Consider the following 25,826-nt stretch of genomic DNA (forward strand, 5'->3'; position numbering starts at 1 on the left):
CGCCGCCCCGCGGGGGATGATGTAACCCCCCCCGGCCCCCGCCCGCCGCCGCCCCGGCCCGCCCGCACACTGCGCGGCACTCGGCGCTGAGCGGCGGCGCAGCCATGTGCCCCTGCGCGCTGCGCGGCGGCCCCCCCGCGCCCTGCCCCTGCAGCCCCGGCCGCGCCGCTCGGCCCTCGGCCGCCGCCCGCCTGGTCGCTGCCCGCCTGCGCCGCCTGGGCGATGAGCTGGAGCAGCGGCGCAAGGCGCGGGGCCGCGGGCCCGGGGCCGGCCGGCGCCTGGCCGCCGTGGTGTGCCTGCTGTGCGCCATCACGCCCGCGGCCGCGCTGGCCTGGCTGATCCGCAGGAGGAGCCTCTAGGCGAGAGGGGCGCTGGCCGGAGCGGGGAGCAGGCGGGACGCGCAACAGGTCGGCACCGCGGCGGGGACGGGGACGGGGACGGGGACTGCGCTTGGCGGGGCGCGGTTGCGGCCGGAGCGGGGCGGCGGGGACGGGGTCGGGACGGGCAGAGCGTGCTGGCCGCGGTACCGGTGGCTGGTAACGGCAGCACGGAGCGCCGCGGCCGGTGCCAGATCGCTCCGATCTCTTCTCTCCTTCACCCTCTCCCCTCTCTCCCAGGACTCCCCAAACAGCTCCTTTTCCCCTCCCCAAACTTCCACGGCTTCCAGTCTCCGCCCGGGTCACCCATGCGCTCACGGGGCAGTTCCAGCTCTATGCCCGCGCTGGGTGAGCCTGTGGCCCCAACGGGGCAGCGGCAGCAGCGCAGGGTGGCTCTCGGGGATCAGAGCAGGTCCCACATGGCCCCAGCTGTCAGCCCTGGGAGATGGAGGGTGCTTGTCCTGCACACCCGTGCCCGCAGAGCCTCCAGCCCTCTTGTGAGTGGAGGAACATCCCATGTCCTGCCATCCCCCGTTGGGCTTTGGACCCACGGGTGCTGCAGAGCACCCATCACTAAGGTCCCTGGGTGGTGGATGTCCCCACAGGACCATCCAGCAGGACTTTGGCTGGCAGTGCCTGGCTCTGGGTTTTGGACAATGCCTTGCTCCAGTGCTGGAGGCTTTCCCCAAGAGTTCCCAAGCCAGCGGCTGGGCAAAAGCTCAGTGACTGCTCCTAGAGCTCCCGCTGTGCTCCAGAGCCACCGAGCAAAGCAGCAGCAGGGAAATGGGGTATACCTGGTCTTCTAACCCTCATTGTCATCCTGGGGACACCTCCTGGGCTGGTGGGCTCTGGGAGTCTGAGCGCATGTGGGGTCACCTCGGGTTTTGGCTGCTCGGAAGTGCTCTTTGGGACATGGGTTTCCCCCCACAGACATGAGGAGCAAGGGCTGCTATTTTGGTTGCTTTAAATGGTATCCTGTGTGTGTTCCTTAATGTCTGTCCGTGTTCAGGAAAGACCTTAAGTGCATGTCTAACTTTGAGCATCCTCTCATATCCCCCAGCTTGGATAAGGGTTTAGAGGAGCTTAAAATGAGGTGGGAAATGCCACCAGCTCTGGGCTGACCTTGTACGATCCAGTTTAACGGGGCTGTTCGCAACTCTTGGGCAAACAAGAGTTTGCCTGTCAGGAATCAGGTCTCGTATTGCAAAATGCCTTGCATGGTTTTTAGGTGCACGAGATGCCATTAAGTACATATGAATAGTGTGGAGGAAGAGCGTGGTTCTCAGGAGAGTTGAAAACTGAGGTTTTCCAGGAGGTCTCTGTGTGTGTGCACTGGTGTATGCGGGGGCATTGCTGTCGCCTGTCTGAGCCACAGCTGCTGCGGCTGTCGGGAGCTGGTTACCTCTGGGAAGCTTTCTTTGAAAGCAAAACCAGAACAAACCTCGGGGTTTTCTTGAGGAATCAAAGCCTCCATTGCTATAAAATGTGAGTATTTTATAGAGGTATGAGGCTGTGGGATAGCGACCGACCCTCCGTCCCTTCCTGTCAGCTTAATGCTAGTGTATGAAGCAAACCCATCCATCTGACTTGCTTGCCTCTAAAAGTTGAAGTCCGTGGGGGGACTGCCGTGATCTCCTTCATCTTGGGGTCCTTTTCTCTCTAACAAGCCAGGGAATTTCCTCCCTGCCCACTCTCTCATCCCATGGAGAGAAGGTGGTGATGAGTCAGGCCGGCAGAGAGATCCTGTTCTCTGACCCCGTGGACCAGGGCACACACTCAGCCCAGACTCCTGGCACTGCCACAAGGCCAAAGCTGTTTGGAAGCCGTTTGTGGAGGTTCACATAGCTTTGGTTGGCCAGATGCTCATTTTCCCCTGCAATCTCTTCTGCTGTTGGCTCTGTGGAGCCCTCACCTGCGTCTGGCTCTCTGCACTTCAGGCCAAGCAGTAACCAGTTGCCTGTGAATTGCTTTGATAAAGACACTATGGAAAAGCAAAGCGTTATCCTCATCACAGCAAGGGAGCTCCTTCAGCATGCACTGTCCTGCCTCACAGCTTCAAAGGCTGCACAGACAGGATGTGCTGAGCTGCCTCCAAATGCTCGGGGGCTTCGTGGACACAAATACAAATGTCAGTCTCTGAAGGGAAGATCCTTGTGTGTGATGTGAAGCACTTGCAGGGATAAAGAGGCCAGATGTGGGACAGTCTCCTGGTTGTCGCCCCGTGCAGCAGACTGCCTTGCCTGTTTCCTGCTAAGATTCTAAGGCACAAGTGACCAGGCTGAGGGTGAGAACTCACTGCAACCCCAGAACAATGAAACAGATCATCTACACCTCAGTTTCTGGGAGGACTTTGCCATTAAGAATCTTTTCTGTTCATCCTGAGCAGTAACTTGCTCACACCAATGGAGGTGTCTGATTATCCACAGTGTCTCAGAGCCCAGGTGACAGTGCAGTGAGCTGGGTTGGACTCAGTGTTTTAACTCTGCAGAGTGTTTCTGAGCAAAGTCTGTATTTTCCTGCCATCCTCAAGAGACACTGCATTGATAATAACATTGTTCTGCAACAAGATGGGAAGTCCAGGTTCTGAGCACTTGTGATCTAGGGATATCGTGGAAGGGCTCATAAGAGGAGACTCACTTGTACCCTTAACAAATGTGTTGCAGTCAGCGTTTGTCTTGTGAGCTGATGGTTGCAGAAGGAATAGAAAGTCAGAGGAAGAGGCTGGTTTCAGCTTGGTTTACTCCTTGAGTTCCTCTCCTGCCTTTTCAAGTGGTAAGAGCATTTTGCATTGGCTGTCCTGAGCCTACGTCCTGTTTCTGAGGAGGAAGGCTGGTAGTTGTTCCCTCAGGTCCCTGTGGCTTTACACAACAGTGCAGCTCAGGGAATAATCCTGTGTACCAAGGAACTTCTCCTGGTGATGCTAGGGAAAGCAGGATTCGGGCTGCTGCATGTGACCAGCTTGTATCTGTGGAGCATGCTTGGGATTTGGGGATGGATGCTCTGCAAATGGCAGTTTTATAATGCATAATCTGACATCACCTTGAAATATCCAGCCAGGGCATGAAGTATAGTTGTCATGTACCACTTTGGCATCCAAAGTCACTTGTGTTTCGCTCTATTAGTTCAGAAGTGGCAGTGTATTAAAATCAAACCCTACTTGTCCCTGCCAGCTTCACCAGCCTGGTTCTGTGCCCACTGTGCTGCCAGTAATCCCCCCCACTGTTTGCTGCGAGGTTCATGCAGAGCCACTCTGTCCAGAGTCTCAGTGCAGTTAATTATCTGTATTAAAACAGGGTTGATAAGATGTCTGGAGATGTCACACTGAGCTGTGCAGGAGAGCAAAGGAAATGAAGGACCAGAGGCAGTGCAGCTCGCACAGGACAAGGCTGTGAGCTCAGCAGTGAGCTGCAGTTCCACACGAGGACAGGCATTCAGCATGTTGTGCCCTGTGCGCATCCCTAACACAAAGAGGCCAGTGCTGTTGTTTATCCTTCTGGATAATGAAGGAAGAAGGAGCCTGCTCTTCCTAGTGGCAAGCATCCTACTCGAAAATGCCAAAGGTCCCCACCACAGTTCAATTGCACAGGAGAAACTTCATCATTAAGTTTCATGATAAACAAGCAGCAGAGTGTTCAGAAGCAAACAGCAGTCCAGAAATGCCTCTTTCTGCAGGTGGGCTATAGCCAGGCAGGCCACTGCCTTGTGGAAAGATTGGAGCCCCAGTGTACTTCTTTTCCCTGTCTGGATTCCTCAGTCTTCCTGTGCTAAGGTCTCCTGAACACGCCGGTTCTGCCTCTCCTCTTCTTTCCTCCTACCTCTTGAACCTCCTCCTAATTGTTTCTTGGTCTTCCAAGTTACCCTGCTGTCTCCCACAGAGATGCTAATGAAGTGTGAGTGTACATGGATACAGGCTGCTTGGGAATTTGAAAGGGCTCTTGCCCAGCCCTTGTTCTCTCATTAACCTGCTGCTGTGTGAGGAAGGAAGCGAGAGAGCGCCTGGTTTAGTCCCCATCTCAAGCCTTCCCTTAGCAATCCAAGCCCTTAAATATATATATTTTCTTTAAATATATGAACAACTGTTATTTTGTTTATTAGGAGTGGAACTTGTGCCAACAGAACTGCCTGTGTAATCCATTTAAATCAAGAAGTTACATGCTGACATGCTAGCTGGGAGCAGAGCTCCTTTTGCCAACTGCTTTAGGGGCCATGAGCTCAGATTCTCCCCTGGCTTCATGCAGGTGGTGCCCAAGCATGGCTTTGTGTCCTGTCTGAAGAAAGATTAGTCAAAGAAGTGCTGAGCTGAGAGCAGGGACCCCCTACCCGAGTCATTTCATGCTCATCCTACTCAGCATCCCGGAGAAGAGCAGCTTGCTTTGTGTGTGTGTGTAAACAGCAGCTCAGCGAGCTGTGTGATAAAACTGCAGGATTTAAGGCTGGAGAGTTCAAAGGAATTGGGAAGTGGAGCTGCCTGTATCTATTAAAAGCAATGGGATGTGTCAAGGGCTGGATGAGATGGTTTTGCAAATAGCAGCCAACGTGATTTGTCGTCTCACAGCCTCATTGCTTAATAGGAGCGATGAATCAGAGCAACTTGCTGAGCAGAATCTGCATCCCCCTAAATAACCAGGAAAAGAGGGACACATCACCAAAGGGAACGGTGGGTCCCATGAAACGTTTCAAAGCAAGTGATATTTTCTTTATCACTTCATGTTTTCCATAGACACCACATTTTTCATACAGGAACTCAGTGGTAATTCCTTTCTTTCTTTATAAATAAATGATGGATGCTTCATCCCTGGCAGTGTTCAAGGCCAGGTTGGACACAGGGGCTTGGAGCAAGCTGCTCCAGTGGAAGGGGTCCCTGCCCGTGGCAGGGGTTGGAACTGGAGGAGCTTTAAGCTCCCTTCCAACCCAAACCAGGATGGGATTCCATTAAAAATATTGCTAGTAGTGGATCCTCTCCTCCCCCCCTCCAGGTTTCAACCTTATGACACATAAAATAAACACATTTGCAGCAGCTCTACAGATGGGGGACACTCTTTCCAACTTGCTCTCCATCCCAGTGTTACAATGGGATGCAGTTTGGCTTTCCTCTGCCTGGTCAGACCTGAAGTACCACATTTTGATCTGTCTGCTGACTGCCTATTGTGGGAAATTTGGAGGAACTCCACTGAAGTCAATTGGGTTGCCCTGGATTTACAGTGCTGTAAATGAGATCAGAATTTGGCTCAAAGTATATTCCATTAATGAGTCAGATACTGGCAATGCAGCCAATATGCACCCAGAAATGGCTTTAACACCGCCTAGGATATTCAGAATTGTTTTATGGGAAGATGGGCTGAAGGCCAGGATTCTGGGGTTCTCTTTTATTCTTTCCATGAAATACACCTTTATGCAAAAGGCCAGCACGAGGCTGATGCAAAACTTAAGAGCCATTTAAAGCTCTTAGAATAGGGTAGCATGAGATGCATAAACATTGTGCTGAGCTCTTTGCCCACCCCAGAGCAGATTTATCACTCACAGTTCAAGACGTTCTAGGATTTATCAAGTTTTACAGGATTTCATAGATTTTCCTGTACATTAAGTGACACAGAGAGACAGTTTGTAAAGCACAATGTCAGCAAGGATGATCTGTTGCGGGCCATAGATGGCACAGAAGGACAAGGGTTCATAGCTGGCGATTGGAAAAGCTACTACAGGAGAAAGAATAAATAGGGATTAAATGGTTTTGCTTGGGAGGAAATCCTTTGATCAGCTCCTGAAGTCTTTAATCCAGTGTAACTCAAGTAAACACCTCACCTGAGTGTAAGCAGCCACATCCCAGGCTCTTCCTCTGCATCCCACCCCATCCCAGCTCTGCTTTCCCACCCAGCGATGCTGATGTGGTTTGTTTTGAAGACCTCCTATAAAGACATCTTTTGTTAGAGGTGCAGAATCTCCTCCTTGTGACTCTGGGCACATCTAGAGACATCCGGGGTGCTGTCTGTCTGTGCTCAGCACTGGCCTGGACCTGAGAGTGCAGCTCTGCAAGTGCAGGCTGAGATCTGTGGAGGCTGGTGTGTGAGCACAGGGCTGACTCCTTGTGTGCAGGCCAAGAGGCTGAGCAGGATGCATTTCAACCTCTGGTGGGCTACTTACTGACAGCTGGTTGTCCAGGAATCATGGAATCATGGTTTGGGTTGGAAGGGACCTTAAAGCTCACCCAGCTCCAACCCCTGCCATGGGCAGGGACCCCTTCCACTGGAGCAGCTTGCTCCAAGCCCCTGTGTCCAACCTGGCCTTGAGCACTGCCAGGGATGGGGCAGCCACAGCTTCTCTGGGCACCCTGTGCCAGCGCCTCAGCACCCTCACAGGGAAGAGCTTCTGCCTAAGAGCTCAGCTCAGTCTCCCCTCGGGCAGGTTCAAGCCATTCCCCTTGGCCTGTCCCTACAGGCCCTTGTTCAAAGCCCCTCTCCAGATCATAACAATAAAAGTAAAATATTATAACCACCCTCTCCAGGTTATCGATGGTCTGTGCTCTGTTGGCTGGTTTTGTGTAGCCAGTGTTACTGTGTTCCTACTGTAGGTAATATTACATAGATGTTCCAAGTTGGGTAATATGGTTTAGAGCGAGGTGTCCCTGCCCATGGCAGGGGGGTTGGAACTTGATGATCTTAAGGTCCTTCCCAACCCTAACTATTCTATGATTCTGAGTAGTGTGCACCTTTCCTCTTTATCTTCTCCCAAGACCCTAAGTAGCTCTGCAAGAAGACCTTTAAAATACCTGGAGCACTCCAGAGAGCGGGGAGGTGTGTGGAGTCTGTGTGTGCAGATACAGGAGCCCCAGGAGCTGTGTGGCTGTCTGGGGCATTGATCCCAGCAAGGCAAATGGAAACATGCTTCGAGTCCATGATTCATTCTGGCTCGAGTCCTTCAAGCTATTTCCAGTGTTGCTTCAGATTCCTGAAAAGCAGAAAGCAGGGCTGTGAACTGAGGGAGAGGTTGTAATCACCACATCCTGTGCACAGCAGCAGCTCCGGAGCTCACAGCAATGGGGATAGAGCAGACACGGTTAAATCTGGTGAGGCTGAACCAGAGATGTTATGTAGCAGGTTACTCAGAGTCCCATTGCAGCACCAGGACTTGTCCCCTCACAGGGGAGGATTCAGTTCATCTCAGAGATGGTGCCACTGAATCGCGACAGCCTTCACGCTGGCATAGGCTACAGAAAGCAGGGACGTGATTCTGGGTTTATATGGAGTAACGGTGCTCAGAATCTGTCCCAGAGCTGTTTGCCAGCCCTAATTACACTGACTTCATAGCTGATGCACTTGCACAGTCAGCTGCTCCTCCCTCCCTTCTCCCAGCCGGGTGAAATCACCTCATCCCGAAGGCAGCAGAGATTTCTCCACTAAGGTTTCTGTAAGGTCACTCACTCCCAGAGTCTTTGCAGACCAGACACCACGGCCTGAAAGATGGGACCTACCCCAGTGAGTGCTGGTATCAACAAGCCTAGGTATAAATGGGAATTGCAGAGTGGCTGCCCCTTGGGCACCTCGCCTGCTAATTTGCACTTAGATAGGTGCCTTTCTCTGAGCACTTTATTAATTAAGGCTTGCAGCCCACCTCTAAGGCAAAGAAGTTATTACTGCCCTCATTTTACAGCAGCAACTGAAAGAAGTGGTTTGCCCAAGGCCACAAATCTAATCAGTGGCAGAAGCAGGAATGAGTGAGCTCTTCCAGTCTCCTGTGGTACTCACTGCACCCCATTGCCTACCTGGAACAAAATTAATGGCTTCCCTAAAAGTTAATGTTTTTGTTAACGTGATGTAAATGAAGATGGAGCACCCAGGAGGAGCCGTGCAGAGTGAGAGTGCAGCAGGCATCCTGCAGTAGCACAGGGGTATCGGTGTCATCTCGTGTTGAACCACCAAACCATCCTCCCCATAAATTACGTACCTCTCCTTGTCCGTGGATTTAGCAGGAGGGTTCAAGCATAAATTTCAAAGAAGCTTTTATTGTAACCAATGCATCAATATAATTAAACCCAAACACAATTCTTTTGCTTTCTTAGGCTGGAGAGAACCCTGTGCCCTTGGAGAAAATTGTTTCCCCTTTTCCTACAGGGATCCAGAGCCTGAGCAGCAGCTGTGAAGAGTGGAGAGAAAGAAAGAAGTGGAAGATGTTGGAAGTGCTTTGGGCAACGTGAAGAAGGATTTGCACAGAAGGAGCTGTTCAAGGGCCCAGCAGCAAACCAGAGACACATACATGCTTATATATAGAAGAATGTAAACCCTCCTGTATGCATACGTTAAGACGTGCATGCCTTGTTGAGAACGTAAGCAACATTCCTTGTAGATGATGGTGGTGTGAGCATTCGTGCTCCTGCAGTCTGAGTCAAAAGATTAGTGATGTCCTTGCTGTAACACTGGCAGTTTCTCCACTGCACCTTGTTTATGGCAACATAAACGTTCCTTTTGATGCAGTGGGGTGGAAAATACATCCAGAGTTAAGTACTACCTTGAGAGACCAAGCTTGCTGCGGGACGGGCACAGCCTTGCCGTGGGGCGGGCACGGGTGCTTGGCAGCTTGGACGACAGACAGTGTATGTGTGTATATATTCAGTGCTATAGCACCAGGTGAGATAAGCTGTTCTTCTGACTTTAGTTTCTCTGGTGCTACATTTCATATTTGTCTGGGGCTAAACTGCCTCTCTGTGGTGCTACAGTTTCCCTGAGAGGATGTTCTGAAACATGGGACAAGGAAAAATCTATTTTGGTTATTGATATTTATACACAAGACAGCAAAAAAGTACTACTTGTTGAGAAGGTGCTATTACTTTTTCTTTCTTTCAATCTCTGCATAAATTAAGACAAAAGAATCTAGCCCAGAACTTTATAGAACTCATTTTCTTTGGGGCAGTTCTTTTTCTTTGGATGGTTGGGAGCTTGGGAAGCAGCATTCGCTGGGCTGGCAGTGACACCAGCTCTTTTCACTGCAGTGGACGTCTGCTGGTGCAGAATCTCCTACAGCTCCAGAGCTGGGTATCCTCCTGGATGGTGATTTAAGCCTCAAATCCCATGAACCAGGGAAGGGAACTGCACCTAGACTAATCAGTGAACTGGGGGATAACAGGAGAACCTGTCCTTAGAAAGCAAAGGGCTTTTTCAGTCTAGTACAGCGCACTTTTTTCTTGCAGCCAAAACTACCTGTCAGATGTAGGATACCTTCCAGATGCTATTGACAGTGATCACTATGTGCAGGGTTTTAGAAACATTTCTCCCAGCTTCAGATATTTGCACCACAAAATTGACCCTCCTGTGGCAGGGGGGGCGGTTTCAAAGGCATAAAGGAATGTCAGGAACCTGATTTCCAAAGGAAGTTTGGCTCCCTGTCTTTTAAAACCCCTGACCCTCACCCAAGGCACACGGCAAGTCAAACCTTGCGCTCTTCACTACTGCAGGAGAAATGTTTCTAAGCAATCTAAAAGCTCAACTCTCCCTTTATCAACTATTCTTCAGTGTGTTTTGGTCCCCTGCACACATCTTCATGGGTATTATTGATCCCAGTCAATTCACAAACAGCAGAAAGGGCTATGCTGAAAGAGCAAATTGTTCCTATTGAGTAACCTTGCCCTACTTTAGCTTATGTGCAGCGTTGGGAGGGATCATGTAGCTACGTGTAGTTTGTCTATTGATAGAGTTTCGATGGTCTCACAACCACGGGGACCCACAAAACGTTTTCCTACCACTTGGGGCCTGATGCTCAGTAATGCTCAGCATCCTGTCCCCTTCCTGCCTCAGCCTCCTGCTGAGATAAGTAAGAATTCTAGCAAAAGGAGGAGCCTCAGCTGATTTCAGCAGTGTTGCAGGTGCTGGATCAGGCATAGTCTTAAAAACAGAACTTCCTGCACATCACTCAAATGAGGGAGTGGAATTGTGTGTACAGTGTTGCACAGTCAGGTTGGAACAGGACATGGGGAGGACGGGATGGGGAACTGCTCTGCAGGACATGCAGCCTGCAGGAGGCCTTCCCTCCCCTACACCATCCTCCCTCCCCATGTGTGTACCCCATGTGTGTACCCCAAGTACCCAGAGGCAGCCTTGTGCCAACCCATCTGGCACGGGATCTGGCTTCCATTTCCCAGTGCAAGACAGAGGCCTCTCCCACATGTTCCTCACCTTTAACAATCATTAGCTCCTGAGTTCTGAAGGTTTAATAGACTTCTCACCTGGAATATGCATTATTCCATTTGCTCTTCCATCTCTGGGCATGCAGGACGTGCTGCTGCTGGTTCTCCTGCTGTTGGGATCTGCAGTCAGGGGACTTCTTGAGGCACTTTCCCCAAAGAAATTCCCCTGGAACACCGGAGAGAAGGAAGAGGAAAGGAAGTTCTCTCCTTACCATGAGTAAGGTGCTTACCTTGGGAAAGACCCTTATATCAGTGATCGACCTTGGTAGCAAAGTGATGGGCTCATCTGTCTCCATCCTAACCCTCTGTGGACAGGCTTTCTGGTAAAACCCCCAAGCCTCAGAACTCCCAGGGATCAGTGTCCTCCTTGGCAGTTCCTAATAACCATCAAAACCATGAGGAGACACGTGCTGCCCATTGCTACTCTTATGAACCAACCAAAGCTATGGTGCTTCCCAAGTGAAAACCAGAGCAGGTCCAGTACCCCAAGTCCTGCTTTAATCTTGATTTGCTTCACTTTTCTCATTCTAAATGGGATGTTTGGTGTGAACCATGGGTTAAGTTTTGGAGACTTTCATCTCTTAGTTGCTGGGTCAAGTGAGCTTTGCAGCTTACCAGCACTTCACAGCCAGCATTCGCTGTACATAAATGGCATTACTTACTAGAGGGTACATATTTGTCAAAGCCTTACATTTTCTGGTATAATTGCTATTCTTGAATGCCTCCATTTTTTGACAAGGGGTGTTTTTAGCCTTTTTAAAGTCCTTGCTTGAACCCTGGTTGATGTTTGTACTGCTAAAGCAAGCATGCTGTGTACTCCCCTAGCGCTGTTCTGACTGCACTGCAGCAGCTGTGTGAGATGGTGGTTTCTGGACCGTACTCATGGGTAGGAAACCAGCACAGTGCTCCTCTGCTTTCTCCCTCACAGCAGCCAAGAAGTCATTGATTGTGATGAGCTCTGCAGTTGTGCCTCTGTAAAGAAGGGGAGTGCTCTCTAAATGAGAGAAGACCTCATCTTAGGTTTCAGCAGCCGGTGTGTGGAGGCCGAGGAGGAGGTTATGAGCTCATAGTCTACACAGAACACCACATAATGTGGCCGTGAGGAAAGTCCTCATTAATTTTTAAAGCTGCACTCCACCAGGACAGCTCCCAGCACACGCTGGAACTTCACACTGGAATAACAAAGCTGCTGTGTCCTGTGAAGCTCCTCTCCCCCAGCCTGTTGTTAAACCAGGTCCTTTGGCCAAACTGATCCTAGGATAGCACCGCTGTCTGCTTGCAGGCTACACCCAGGCCAGGATGAGGCCCATTAATTCTGCATTCCTTCCTCTTCTCTCTTAGGATTATTTTCAGTAGTTAATATGGAGTGGGTCCAAGCCTCCTGCCATACACTTTCATGTGTCCACATCACCCAAACCAGTGAGGTGTCAATGGGGAGGAGTGAGAAGCCCATCGTGCCTCTGGTTCAGGCATACAGAAGTGACCCTGATTCGGCTAAGCCCCACACTAAAGCAGTTTCCTTAAATCAGAAACACCCGTTCAATCTGTTTAATCTGATTTGGGAACGTGCTCTTTCTGTATCGTGCTAAAATGATGAGAGACTTAAATCCATTGCAGAATCAGCTCCTTTGAAGGAGATGGATTACAATCTGTTTTGGTCAACCTGAGGCAGTTTTGATGTGCACACGGGCTGTGGGATCAGGCACTTTTCCCTGCTGCAATGTAAGATGGAACTGTTTGGTGGAATGCTGTTTGGTCCTGCAGGCTGAGCAGGCAGGTGATGGGGGAATGGCAAATGGGGAAGCCCAAATGAAGGAGATCTTTCCCTTCTGCACAGCTGCACTGCCATGTGCACAATGGTGAGGACAGAACAGGACATCTGCCTTAACATTCCATGTTAATTTTGCTGCACGTGGTTTTGAAACATCTGTGATCTGACAGACACCTAAGATACGTGCAACAAACTACCTGTGGCTGCACATTCAATCCCGGACCCATGTTTTTTGGCCATGTCCAAACCTGGCTATATTCTACCTGCACAGAGGTGACCAGGATCTCCACATCTTCCCTTAGAGCAGATCTGCATTCTATGCAAACACCGGGGTGTCAGCTGGTCTGCATGGAGGAGTCCTCATGCGCTGCTCCTACCTTGGCCTTCTAGTTCTGCCCTGGTCTGAAGGTGCAAAAGGCCCTCTCTGCTGTGTACAGGTGTATATCCCTGTTCCCAGCAGGAGACACTTCAGTGCTTCTTCCCTTTGCCAATCCCACTGGCTTGACTTGTGCTGCATCTGCATAACACGGATCTCAGTCAGCACATACCCCAGTGCACTCCCTCGCTTGGGCCTTCCAGACCACAGCTCTACCCGTGGCAGGGTGACTGTTCCAGGCAAAGCTGCAGGATTTCCACTCCCTGTCTGCAAAAGAAAGTTAGAAAACACAAAACAAGTGATTTTCTTCCCCCCAAAAATATTTATTTGAATCCAAGAGTGAATTTTGATGTTATTCCCATCAGAGTCCTTCAGAGTTCACCCTACTTAATACTTAGGAATTTAACAGGTTTTTCCAATATTTACAGAAAGTGACTGGAGCTTGATAAATATTCACTGAAAGCATCTGGGTATTGAACTGCAATTATTAGTTACAGTTATTAGCTTCAGATGCCACCCAAGTAGAGAGCAAGGCCAACTGCAGTGGGATTTGGTTTTCATGGGTATTCACATTTCCCATCAATGTGAAGTCCAAACTTAATCTCAAGAAAACAATGTTCCCCTCACCTCTGGTCCACAGGATGTTGGCAGCATCTCCATCCTGCAGCCAGGCTCCAGGAGGTGAAGTGCAGTGAACACACAATGCCCCGAGCATGGCTGGTTTGGATTTAAACCCTGGCAGAGTCACTGTGCACGTTTCCACCCTTACCAAAGCAAGAGCAAAGCGAAGCTCACTGCTGAGCCGAGTTCAGGAAGGCTCCTCGCTGTGACTGGATGGGGCTTCTCTCTTTTGTAAAAGGAATTTCTTATGCTGAGACTCTTTGTACATATTTATAATGACTTTATTAAAAAAAAAACCAAACAAAAGAAAAATGACTGTTCAATGGTGAAAAAGGCTCTGGGTCTTCATTTCCTCTCTGAAACTGGAGACAGTAATTCCTTTCCACAGCTATGGAACTCCACTGTGGTTCCTCATCAGCTGTCGCTAGAGCTGAAGCTTCCCCTCTATGTTCTCTGGTTCAAATGTCCTATTTGAGGGTGGAAGCATCCTGCCTCCCAAAGCCATCACATAACAGGCCTGGAGCAGCATGGGCTCTTTCCTCCCCAGAACAGGGACTGAAGGGGGTTGTTAAATTTAACAGCTCTATGATAGTGGTCTGTGGTGAATTCCTCATCTTGCAGGAGTTCAGGTGATCTCTGTAATGCCTCCAGTACAATAAATGTCCACTATATGAAATTTCACCTTCTATTTAGCACTAATTGACCTTAATTCACTTTAGAGAAGTGGAGCACTGGGTGGCCCACCACCCAAACCTGGTCAGAGGGAGGCAGCCCCTGGAACGAAGGTCACCCATTGGATCAGTGCTGCATCTTGTCACTGAGGTACCTGAACAGCAACTCTGCTGCCAACTGGTAAAGAACATTCAATAACATAAGACAAAGAATGCAAAAACTATTCCTCACCTGTCCCATTGATCACCTTCATTATCACCAAAGGAAAACAAAAACCACTGGAAATGGGATCAACTGCTATCTGTCGTGTTAGGCTCATACTGACCTTTCCATACACTCCTCCAAATACATTTTCCAGGAGCATGTAGGAAAAATACCAGTTAGAAGTGGCTTTTCAAACACTTTCAGGGCAGGTAGCACCAACCCTGTTAACGAATGGGCATTGCCCTGCAGACTGGTGCTCAAACCTTTGCAAATCCCTTGCTACAGAACCAGTCATTTTCCCTTTTGCCCATATCGCCACACTGGCATACACGTGTCTGTGCCCACTGAAAACCTTCCTTCCTTCCTGAAATCTTTTCCCCATCCCCAAAAAGGCTATTCCAGTTAGAGATGGCCACGGGACTCCTTGGCTTGATTCCCCACTTTCATGGGATCCATTTGACAACAATCAACTCTCTCTTTGGCACGTGGAGCTTTTCCTCCTCTACTTCCCTGTACCTCTCAAGCCAGATCTGGACTATCTTCCCCACTCAGGCTCTGCCTCTCCTGTTTCTCCTCTGCCTGTACTGAACTCCTATTCCCAAAGAAATGTTGAGCCCTAATCCTGTTACCATTAGCTCCAGTTTGCTTTAATTCTCCCTGGGGAGTTTCACAGCAGGAGGGGAAGGCAGCAGCCAGTACATACACAGAGGCTCATTTCCCGCAGGTACAGCTCTTCCTGATGATCCACTCAAGTGGATTGTAACTTTACAGCCATTTCCACAGTAATGTGCAGGGAAGATGCCACAGTTGCCTAATGAGGAGCTTTCTCTGGGCATGCAGCACAAAGCAGAGGTTGTTCAGTGATTGAGAAAGCTCCATCCCACAAACAACTCCATTTGTGTGGAGATTCCATTGCAGCAGCCTCAGCAGAGATGGGAACTGCAGCGACATGAAGTGCAGTCATTCTCCTGTTAACAGCACAAGGTATCCCCTCAAAGAGCTTTTCTTTTCCACCACCACAGGTGGATTATCCAGCTTGTGTTTAAACCAGGCTGGTTCCTGAAGCTGCTGTACAATTCTGCCCTCAGGGCAGGCAGTCTCAGGAAACTCAGCCTCCCTGATGCCCCAGGGCTTGTGGTGCTGCATAGACTCACATGCTTCCTGGGTTTGGACACAGGCAAACTCCGGATGAAGGCACTGAGCCTTCCTCAGGGGCTGCACTGAGAAGCATATTGCAGGGAGATCTGGATCTATGAGATGCTCTGGGTTAGGAGCTTGACTTTTCACCTGACAAATCAAGTTTGACTTTAACCTCTCTCTGCCTCCCACTGTTCTCCACATATGCTAAGAGATCAGAAAGTCTGATCATGAAAAGTAAAGAGGAAAAATATTCCAAGTGTCATTTCCATGGTCTCTCCCCAGTTCCTTGAGATTTCCAACCCATGCCATTTGTGGAATCAATTCCAAAGCAGGGCTGCTGGGAAAGGACATTTCTCCAATACAAAATGAAGTTGGGTCAGGAGGTTTTGAAGAACTTATTGGGAGGAGTTCTCAAGGGAAGTGTAACAGCAACAGCATAATTCTATGAGGTCAAAGATGCAGGGATGCTAGAGCCAATTCATGTGAAAAATCTCACAGCGGTTTGAGCCAGAGGACAGCTTTTCCCCCATATATCAGTTATACACAGGCAATTCACAGTACTCTTGCCTTAGACATGCAATATTTAGCTATACTAAAAAGAGAGAAATAAAGGAAACATCCCAGGCAGTTTACAACCGCGTAAGTTCAAGACAAAATCTTGGCTGTAGCTTAGCCATGGAGTTTGCCATAACATAAACCACCTCTTCCTTGGCTCCAAGGATAAAGTTTCTGGATAGTAACAGCTCTTGTTCTGTGGCTCCTGGAGAAACAGAGGTGGAAGAAAGACTAAGATAAATCCATGGGCTACTAAACAGGGGCCTTGGGATCACCAGGTTTTCCAGCTTTGTCTTCTGTCCACACACGTTATTGCATTTGTAATGGTTTTAATACACCTGGAAGTGAGCAGAGGTGGTGCCATCCTTCCAGCAACGCAGGGTTTCAACCGTGACAGAACGACAAAGAGGACAGGTCTTCTCCCGGTCAAACCAGAGGCAGAGGCATTCTTCACAGAACACATGCTGTGGAGACAAAAGGGCATCGTCAGGATGAGGCCAGGAGGTCCAGTCTTGTCCCATTCAAGAGGACAGCCATGGGAGCAAGGAATGATTCAGGTTCAAGTGGACAGTGGAGCTCTTTACCAGCATTCACATGATAAGAAATATAAATCCCAGCATTATTACTATTTCAGTTGGGCAAAGCTAGTGACATATTTACTGTTTCTTACTATAGCAGTAGAAACATTTAAAAGGCAAACATTAAAACAACATCTGGGCTAACAAAGTGGTTCAGAGGGTTTTCTCTACCATTTTTCCATCCTTGATTCCCTGTCTGTACTTAGCTCAAACAACCCCTTCCCTCCCCTTACTCACTCCATTTGCTTTTTTTGGGCTCACATAGAATCATAGAAAGGTTTGGGTTGGAAAGGGCCTTAAGATCATCCAATTCCAACCCCTTGCCACAGGCAGGGATGCCTCACACCAGACCATGTCGCCCAAGGCTCTGTCCAGCCTGGCCTTGAACACTGCCAGGGATGGGGCAGCCACAGCTTCTCTGGGCACCCTGTGCCAGTGCCGCAGCACCCTCAGTTCCAGTTTCCCCTTCTCTATAAATGTCATTTTTCACTCCTTATCTTCTCTCATTTCAACACTGAGCCACAACAGGACTCTCCCTCCAGCCTGCCGTGGGTACAGACAGGGGTCAGGAGGGATGGCTGCCCAGCACACCCCACCATCTAGCCCCAGGCTGTAAGAGCAGGAACAGGGCAAGAAGAGAGCATTGAGAAGCTGTAAGAAGCTAAGACTTCCTCAGCACGTGTGGAGCCAGCAGAAATGTTCCTCATTGGAATCTCAACTCTGATAAACACATACCAAGATAGAATCTCTGGGGCTGACAGCTTGATAACATCTGCACAGATGTTCACAGGAATAGTAAGAGGCACTTTTGATTCACTGTGACCTACTTGCTTTAATTTGATAAGCCTGGTACAAAGCAGATAAAAATGTCTTGCATTCTAGATCCAAGATCTGTAGTCTCTGGACTACAAGGCTGGTCTTTTCCATCTCAATATCTGTGACCAGCCCCTAAAGAGTGGCTCAGTAATCTCCAGTCACTGCCTGTCTGGAAGAGGGTAATAAATATCCACAAAGATGTAGATTGAGTCCCAGTAAATTACTTCAGAAGTACCCAGGCTGACTGTGCCTCTCCCCAGCTGCAGAAGGTGAATGCCAATGGGGAAACCTGGCATGGGAAGTTGGGGTCTTACCTGGCATATCAGGATCAAAGGTTCCCTGAATTCTGCTTGGCAGATGGCACAGATGTCACCGGCCTCAGTGCACTGCTGGCTGGTGGCACGAACTCCATAGGTCTGTTATGCAGAGGTGGGAAAAAATTCCAGTGTCAAAGGGTTTGAAGATAATCTGGGTTTGGCTGCATGTATTTATAGACACTGGTTTTCACACCCAGATTCCCTGCATGACCTGGGCAAGACACCTGTGTTATGTCACTGTGTATGGGGAAGAGAGATTCGGGCACCAGCACACAGGACAGAGGGAGTGGAGCTCTGTGTCCCCTCTTTTGTTTTCCCCTCGAGCTGACTCCATCTTTTAGTGCCTCCACTCGGAGCAATGATAATGGAACGTAATGAGCTCAACAGGGAGCTGAAAGGATTAATTCAGCATCATTTACAGAGGTGTTTAGATAGTAGGAGGTATTATTATTAGCAAGTTAGACAATAGAGGAAAGAACAACAGCAGCAGCACCCACAGGCTTCCCACTTGTCTTTTTAAATATGTGGAAGGTAAATGTTGCTTCTCCTATTGGAACAGTAATAGGGGAAATAGAAATATGCTGAGGAAAACTGCCCAGCCCAAGCCCACAGAATAAGCAAGGCTGCTCCAACAAACACCAGTGATGTTTTATGTCCCTTTTGTCTACAGTCTTTGATTTTACCACCTTAAAATATGCCACAGTATTTTCACTGCACAGATCTAAATATCAGGACTGTATAATGTGATGCTTGGGATAATTTCTGTGCACTGCAGCATCTCTTTTAAAGGCACTGCACATCAGGAGCTACATCCTTCTATTTGAAGTCTTTCTCACACTCTGCACTGCAAAGTTCTGTCAGCTTCTTGCAGTTTTGGCCTCAATGGATTAATCCATATTATACAGTGTTTCCAGTCAAACAGGCCAGACTAGCAACAATCTCTTACCACCGCTGGGACAGGGCAGATACTAGAAAAGGTCCCTAACACCCCTGACAAGAGATACAGCTTATCCAGCCATGGGACAAGTGACTTCATTCTGTGATCCCAATACACTGAGCAATTTTCAACTCCATCACTCAACAGTAACAAAGTTCCACCTATGAAACCTCTCTGATGTGTGTGACTACTCACCTGTGGGGTGCAGAGGACCTTCAGCGCCTTCCTGACACTTCCCAGACGACCACAGATGTCAAAAGACTGCAATAAAGACATTCCAGTTTACTTTTCACAGAGTGTGTGTGTGAGTGCTTGTGTGGACAGTCCAGGAACTCGGGAAACAGTGGCTCCAAATGGATACTCAAAGGGAACAAACACCCTAAGTAACAATGGTGCCAAAAAACATCTCATGGTGATCATGAAATATGTGATAAATGTGAATTGACAAGGGAGAATGGTGGCCAAAAAAGTGCTGGTAACAATGGACTGCAAAGCAGAGACCTTACCAACAGAAAGAGGAGGAGACACCAGGGGGTTGTGGTGGGGTAAACTGTCCAGCCCTACTAAGTAGGAAAGAGCTAAAATGGACCCATTCCCACCATGAGAACTGAGGACCTGAGAAGCCCAGAAGTGAGGTTAGAAAACACTGCAGCTAGCTTGGGAAAGAGGAAAGGAAAAGCAGCCTTTTCACATGGAAGAACAAGAAAGCAGCTTTCCTCAGCCTCTGGGAAAAGGGAACTGCCACACACTTGAGGGCCCAGATGATACTGATGCCTGTCCTGGTGCTGAGAGTGATTTAGGGGATTAGATGCTATGAAGAGAAGAATGACCTGAGAAATAAGGAGCAGGACTGAGGCTGGGTTGCTCCCACCCACCTAAAGAGTGAGAAACTTCAATTGCCAGGAAGGGGGTGAGTGTCCAGCACGTTGGTACTTTGCAGACGCCCAAAGATGGCCAAAAGCAGGGGCAACACTAGGCCCTGTTCTTTCCCCCTCCCTCCATTGCCAGCAAACATGATGTAAATACATGGGGTGAGCAGCCTTCATTCTGGGCTCCTCATTAAATACTGAAAGCAGCTCAGGGAAGGGCAGTAAATGAGTTTGCAGAAAATGATTGCTGAAAAGAGACTAAAGGACATAAATATGTACAGCTTGGCAGGGTAAAAAAGTGGGGGGAAAAGACGATAAACTGACTACAAGTATCAAGGGGCTGAGCAAGAGAGGAGACACTCGACATGGTAAGAAGCTTCAGCTTCCCTATCTGCTGGCAGAACACAGGGAAGAAGACACTATGAACACTAGGAAGATATGAAGAAATGACTGCAAAGAACAGCCCTGCATTAGTTGGGAGAAGGGACAGATGATATAATAGGACCTTTCTATTTTGAACCTGCCTGAGTGAGCAGCAGATATGAGGGCAGCATTGATGTGAAGCAGGACATGCAGAGCTGCACCAGCTCTGCATGTACAAAGGCTCACCAGTACAAAGGCACCAGAATGCCTGGAGTTGGCTTCCTATTGTTTTCCCTTTTTGGTCAGCGTGATTAAGTGGGCTCACTGCAGGGAATGCCAATGAGATCATCAGGCAAGAGATGTGGAATCGAATGAAGGCACCAATAATGCTTCCAGTCAGCACGTAAAAAGGCTCCCATGGTCCTTGTAGTAATGCTTCCAGTCAGCAACTAGCACTTGAGGCTGCCCACTACTACACTTTGTATCATCTAACAAGGATAAGGATCAGCTCTTCTCTACAGTCCAATTCAGAGCTTTTTCTGGTTGCTTTCTTATAGCATGACTTCTAACATCCCTGCTCTGGCTCTGATGTCTCCTCTTCTCCCAGCCCATTTATCCCCCTTCAGTTTCTTTTCCTCTGGAGTTTTCTGTAACCCCAAAAGATGCATCTTACAGTTGTCTAACATCCATTTATCACCCCATGCACTGAAGTTGCATCACTCATCTTTCTAGCAATACAATTGCAGCAATTGGGTTCACAAACAGTGAGTGTTTCTGTTCAGGACAGGGAAGAAATAAGACCTCATGTCCTTACTGATGAACATCTGTGATTTCCTTGTCAAAATCACAGATCCATGTTTATACTGTCCAGACAGGGACACCAAGACAGCTCCCATCAGCTGTGCTATATACACCCTCCTCCAGGTTGAGCCTGCCCTTTGTGTAAGGAAAGGGGATGCTGAGCCCTGGATTTCTGCCAGCAGCACAGAAGCTCTGAGTGCCAAATTGGCTTCTGTGGTTTTTCTAATGTGGTTTGTGGCTTTGCTAATGTGGACTCCTTTGGGTATACTTTCAGTGTCTCAGACAAAGAATTAGACCTGCAACTCCTGTGATTGTAGATGGGATGCACACACCTAACGTTTTATGATCTGTATGGGAAGCGTGCTCCCAGTTTTCTTCCACTTCCAAGCAAAGTCGTGTGCAGAGGTCTAATCCTAACCTGGACACGTGTGTGGTACTCAGCAGTTGCCACATAATGACCTGGAACGTGTTCCTGGACCTATCACCTTCAGCTGGCCTACGCTTCCGTGGACATCTTTGATGAACTAGATGAATTAAAGGAAAAAACCATGAATGTCAAAGGCACAGGCTGTAGCCAAAGCACTTTCACAAAGTGTGCACCTCAGTCCTATCCTAAGGTATAGCCAAGGCTGGTAAATAGCTGCCCTCTCCTCTTCTAAACAACTGATCAGCAGGACTTTCCAAAATGGAGTTGCTTTTCAAATCTCGATCATCACAACACCACCTATGAAGGCTTCATAGTACAGAAACATCAAGTTAAACCATAAAGAACTGCTGGCACCTATGTCAGGGCCCTGAGTGCATAAATAGGCCTCCATGGCACTGACAAGCCTCACCTGGGGTGCCCACCCACAATCCCTGCCCATGGGGGCAGGAGCTCTATTTCAGCTCTGCCTGGAAGCAGCAGTTCATGTCTGAGGTATGCTATCCAAGTGGTGGTTTCCAGTTCTGCAGCCATACCCGTGCCAAGCTAGAGATTCCACTGACCTGAACACCACAGCATGTGGATTGACTTCCTACCCTCACCTTGAGCCAAGGAACACATGGCCCCCACTATTTCTTCACACTCTAAGGGCTTCTCCAAATATCAGAAATGGCATGCAGAACTGCAGATAAGAGTCCCTTTTCCAGGTGTTGAGTAACTCTTGCAAGAAGGGACACCAGATCTCCCTTTGTAACTGTGAAATGTGTGCTTGACCTCACAAGCTAGAAAGGTTGAACATTGTCCAAAATGGAGCCAGGCAATGACACCTATGAAAGGGGCAACAAAAATCTCCAGCAGGACAGAGTAAAGAGCAGGAAATGTACAGCTGAGAGAATGAATGGGTGTGTAGGGAATTCCACTGGTCTCAGGTTCTTTCTGTTCTGGCATAGTTTGCTGTGCTTCTGGCTTGATTACAGACCTGCTGTGCCCAAATCACTTCTCACAACTTCCTCTGCCTATCTTGCTTACAAAAACTGTATGTTTCTTGGCAGCAGGGGTGGCAATGTTCCATTCCTATACAACATATAGATGCAACTGCAGGCACTTCTTGCATAAGATCTATTTTATGGCTTAGTTATGACTCAGCAATCCATTAGCCCCTTTGAGCTGTTTTCAGCTCAGCTGTCTTCTGTTCTTCAGTCTGCTTCTGCAAAGCCATAGCCCCTTTTTCCTAGCACAGACAAGTATCAGGGCTGCAGCAAGCTTGAATCACTTGGCCTTTCTCAGAGATGGACAACACAGATATATATATCCTTATTCAGCTACTGTTTTGCCTTTAGGCAGGGTTCAGTGCACACAATTAGATGTATTTCTAGACCTCAGACTCAGGACTCCAAGTAAGTCACACCTATTAATTTCCAATTGTACAGCCAGACTTTGTGCTCTTAATGCTTGTGAGGAAACATTACTCTTGTCCGTTGCTGAGATCCTGGACTTGTATCAGCCAGAGTGGGACCAGAACTACCTGTTTTACTTCATCAGGACTTGGATGACTCTTTCTCTCCCTGCTCCATTGAGTATTGTGACTAACAGAGTACCTACCCTGCCTTGAAAGGCAGAGGAAGGCTTTGAGAGAAACATTTAACTGTCTGCAATCTTCCTTCTGGTGTTGCATCCAGAAGTTTAGTGACAGTTAACATCTCTTCCAGTCCTGGTCCCCAAGACTCCACTCCCATTCTCTTCTAGCTCTTATAGAAGGGTATTAGGAAGCAGCAATGACTTCATAAGCCTGATGCAATGCTACATGAGGACTCACAGATTTTCCTCTAGCTCATCAATGCCCACATACTGGTGAAGCAAAAGGCTTTTGGCAACTGAAACACATGGTGTTCCCATCTGCTGCAGCTTCCCTTCCTGCATAGTGCTAGCAACAATCAAGAGGTACATTTGCTCCCTTCAGCTGTGCTTCTCTCTCTGTTCTTGCTACAGCTCCCATAGAGGTTATTAGGGACGTGGTACTTACCTTGCAGAGGCTGTACAAGATAATCAGGATCCCACCAAGGAAGTAGCTGCTGGATGGATCATCTCCCATGATGTATTTATACCATAGCTGGATGGGGACAAGGGAGCGGAAGAGCTGGCTTAACTCCTCAATAATCAGGTAAAACTTCCCCTGTAAAACCCAACAAGGGGCACATCATTACTATCAGCAAGGCAAAACAACAGCACTTAGTTGATGTAGGGCTTGTGTTCACTGTCCACCTGCATACTGCTAAATGGTGCAGAGACCAGTATTCATGACATGCAACTTTCTTTGCAACCATTTAACTTGGGGTGTAGAAAGGATAACCCACTTCACTGTTCCATGGTGTTCTTCTTGCTCTGCCACTTACCCAGCTATTCTACACTTTTGTATCTTAAACTCTTAGAGCAAGTTATGGATATAAACCTTACTGCTGACCTGGACATGCTAAAGAATGCTAAAAGCAGGGGTTAAGATTTACAGGAATTAATATGGCATAAGTTGTAGATACTGTTAAAGATGAGAAAAGGAATGCAGGGTAGGTGTCTCTGATCCTGTATCCCTTCTGAAGCTACAGCAATTAAATGGAAGGCAACACTGCCCTTCCTGACAACTTTCTAGATCATCCCAAAGAATCAAGTTCATTATCTGTTTGCCAGCATCCTTCCACTCAGGTGTGTGTTGGCTCTTGTGTGTTGTACAGTACACAGATAAGACTGGCGCTGAAAGAAAACCCAAACCCTCAAGGCATTTTAAACTGAAAGATAACAAACATTCCCGAGGGCCTTAAGGAAGAAAAAAAGGGGAGGGGGGAGTTGAAACACTTCTCTCTCAAAAGAGACTCAAAGAATGGGTGCCATCCTTTGTAAACCTGCACCAAAGCTGTCCTTGCCCTTCTGGTGTTTACTCCAATAGAAAGCTTTCCTTCCCTGAAGGACACCTGCAGGGTAACAAACTCCCTCCTGGCTTACACAGCCATGAGATGCAGCAACTGAAATGGCTCTTTCTTACCACATAATTTCTATTTAAAGCACACAAGATTAGGAAAGCTGGCTAAGTAAAGCTCTAATTTAAACCCACTCCAACCCCCTACTCCTTCCTCAGTCTTAATGAGGACCCTTTATGTTCTGTCCCACACTGTTTAAAAGGGAGAACTGGTGACAGAGCCCCAGGCCAGGGCAAGCTATGAATGCAGAACTAGGCTTAACCTCCACTGACACTATTAGGAGTGAAAGATTTGTTTTTAACATGTCCAGATTCCTTTCTTTAAGATCATGGAGCAGGGGAAATTCCCCTGGAATTCTGCTGTGCTGTCCCGGTCAGCTTTGTCATCAGTGATGTCATCACAGGGCAGTTGTTAACTGGGGAGATTTGGAGTGGGGATTAAGTCCTGTGCAGCCCCTCAGCAGCAGCCAGTGCCCTTCCCCAGGGGCTCAGAGATGAGCTCACTCCTTAGGCCGTCCTGCTGCACCGAGCAAATCGAATCCTTCAGAGGGCTCTGGCATGCTCATGATCTCATATCCCCCCGGGGACAGGGAGTGAGGTCACACCAGCGGTTGCTAACGGACCTGGGCTGCTTTCTTCTTCTCCCCCGTCCAATCCCCTCCTCCTTGTTAATCCCAGGTGGCATCACATAGCAAAAATGGAATAGCAACAATCTGGAGTCCTAAATGCAAGCAATTTATTAAATTAGCACAGAGGTCTCTATCCAGCCTCATGCTTCAATGCAATCATCGTTTATTTCGGGTGCCCTTGTGACAGAGGGTCGCAGTCTGCTAATGACTATGCTGTCACTTCCTTCCCTTCACAGAGGCAGTTCTCTGCCTCCCCCTCCTCAGCCAGCTCTGATGAAAGCTACAGCAAGCTAAAGGCAGCAAACTGCTTTCTCTGACACGTCCCTCCCATCAGGCTCGCACTCATCTGCTTTTATTCAGCCCTGCTTCCCTGGCAGGCTGGGCTGGGACAGGTCACTGCTTACTTTCTCATTGCATCAGACACAGCTTCTGGATCCAGCATTTGGGGCATCAAAGCTGAAATTCCTCTACAACAGAAGCTTTTGAGGCATGTAAACACCAGAACCCACAGCAAAGCGTAAGGAAAGATGGGTCACAGGCAGCCCTAGAGGTCCAGACAAGCTGCACAATTGGAAATGGCAGAGTGCGGCTCTAAAATGAATATGCAACAAGTGGCACACTTCAATTTTCTAACCACAAAATCTCCACCCTTTACAACGCTTTCAAAATCCCTTTATCTGATGCAAACCTTCAGTTCTCCGTGGTAACTGCAGGGTATCTGGATTTCTTGGCAGCTAGGCACTTATTTACACTGTCACAAGAGTGAAGTCAAGCTTTAAATGGGTGCATCTCTCCATCCACCCCCTTAACACCAGCCACCTGACCACTGATAAGCTTGGAGTGATTACAGCAAGGAGGAGGGAAGCAATACAAAGGAGCTGAGCATCATTTAGAGAAGTAGTGCTACAGTAAATACTTACAGAAATGTACTGTCCTGCATCTCAGTCCTCAGTGTAACACACCAGCCCTTTTTAAAGTAGGAAAGGTGCCTAGAAAATCAGCATTAATTCTACAATGGACTGCAGCAAAAATGGAGTTTTCCTTCTGAACCTAAAGCTTAGAGAACAGGGATTGTCCCCTCCAATTCCAGCAGCAAAATCTAGACTTCTGATAGCAATAACTTAAAGCACATGGCACCCATCACTGGGTGGAAGCACATCCAATCTACCTGTCTGTCATCCACTTTTCAACTTTGAAAGCTTCAACCTAGATAGCCAAGATATAACAAAATCAAACC

General features: G+C 48.4%; 1 protein-coding gene and 2 long non-coding RNA genes across 3 annotated transcripts in view; 1 reads left to right on the forward strand and 2 right to left on the reverse strand.

Annotated features, from left to right (window-relative positions):
* Window positions 1-249: 249 nt before the first annotated feature.
* On the forward strand, window positions 250-11,908 carry LOC133221571 (uncharacterized). Its single transcript, XR_009728027.1, has 2 exons — window positions 250-407; window positions 8,431-11,908. It is a non-coding gene; the product is annotated as an uncharacterized LOC133221571 (long non-coding RNA).
* On the reverse strand, window positions 9,002-10,874 carry LOC133221570 (uncharacterized). The gene is made up of 2 exons (XR_009728026.1): window positions 10,588-10,874; window positions 9,002-9,102 (listed from the first exon to the last, which is right to left on the reverse strand). It is a non-coding gene; the product is annotated as an uncharacterized LOC133221570 (long non-coding RNA).
* A 3,987-nt stretch (window positions 11,909-15,895) lies between the features above and the next one.
* RNFT2 (ring finger protein, transmembrane 2) overlaps window positions 15,896-25,826 on the reverse strand; it is a 29,954-nt gene continuing 20,023 nt past the window's right edge. The window contains exons 8-11 of the mRNA XM_061370534.1: window positions 23,016-23,165; window positions 18,731-18,796; window positions 17,596-17,697; window positions 15,896-16,351 (exon numbers count right to left, since the gene is read on the reverse strand). Of these exons, the coding sequence (XP_061226518.1) occupies window positions 16,217-16,351; window positions 17,596-17,697; window positions 18,731-18,796; window positions 23,016-23,165 (453 nt within the window). The 3' untranslated portion in view covers window positions 15,896-16,216. The remainder of the gene's footprint in view (window positions 16,352-17,595; window positions 17,698-18,730; window positions 18,797-23,015; window positions 23,166-25,826) is intronic.

This window comes from Neopsephotus bourkii, unplaced genomic scaffold (assembly GCF_033783945.1).
Source record: "Neopsephotus bourkii isolate Nb327-2 ecotype Australia unplaced genomic scaffold, CSIRO-AGI_Nbou_v1 NB_1542, whole genome shotgun sequence".
In the NCBI taxonomy this organism is placed as follows: Eukaryota; Metazoa; Chordata; class Aves; order Psittaciformes; family Psittacidae; genus Neopsephotus; species Neopsephotus bourkii.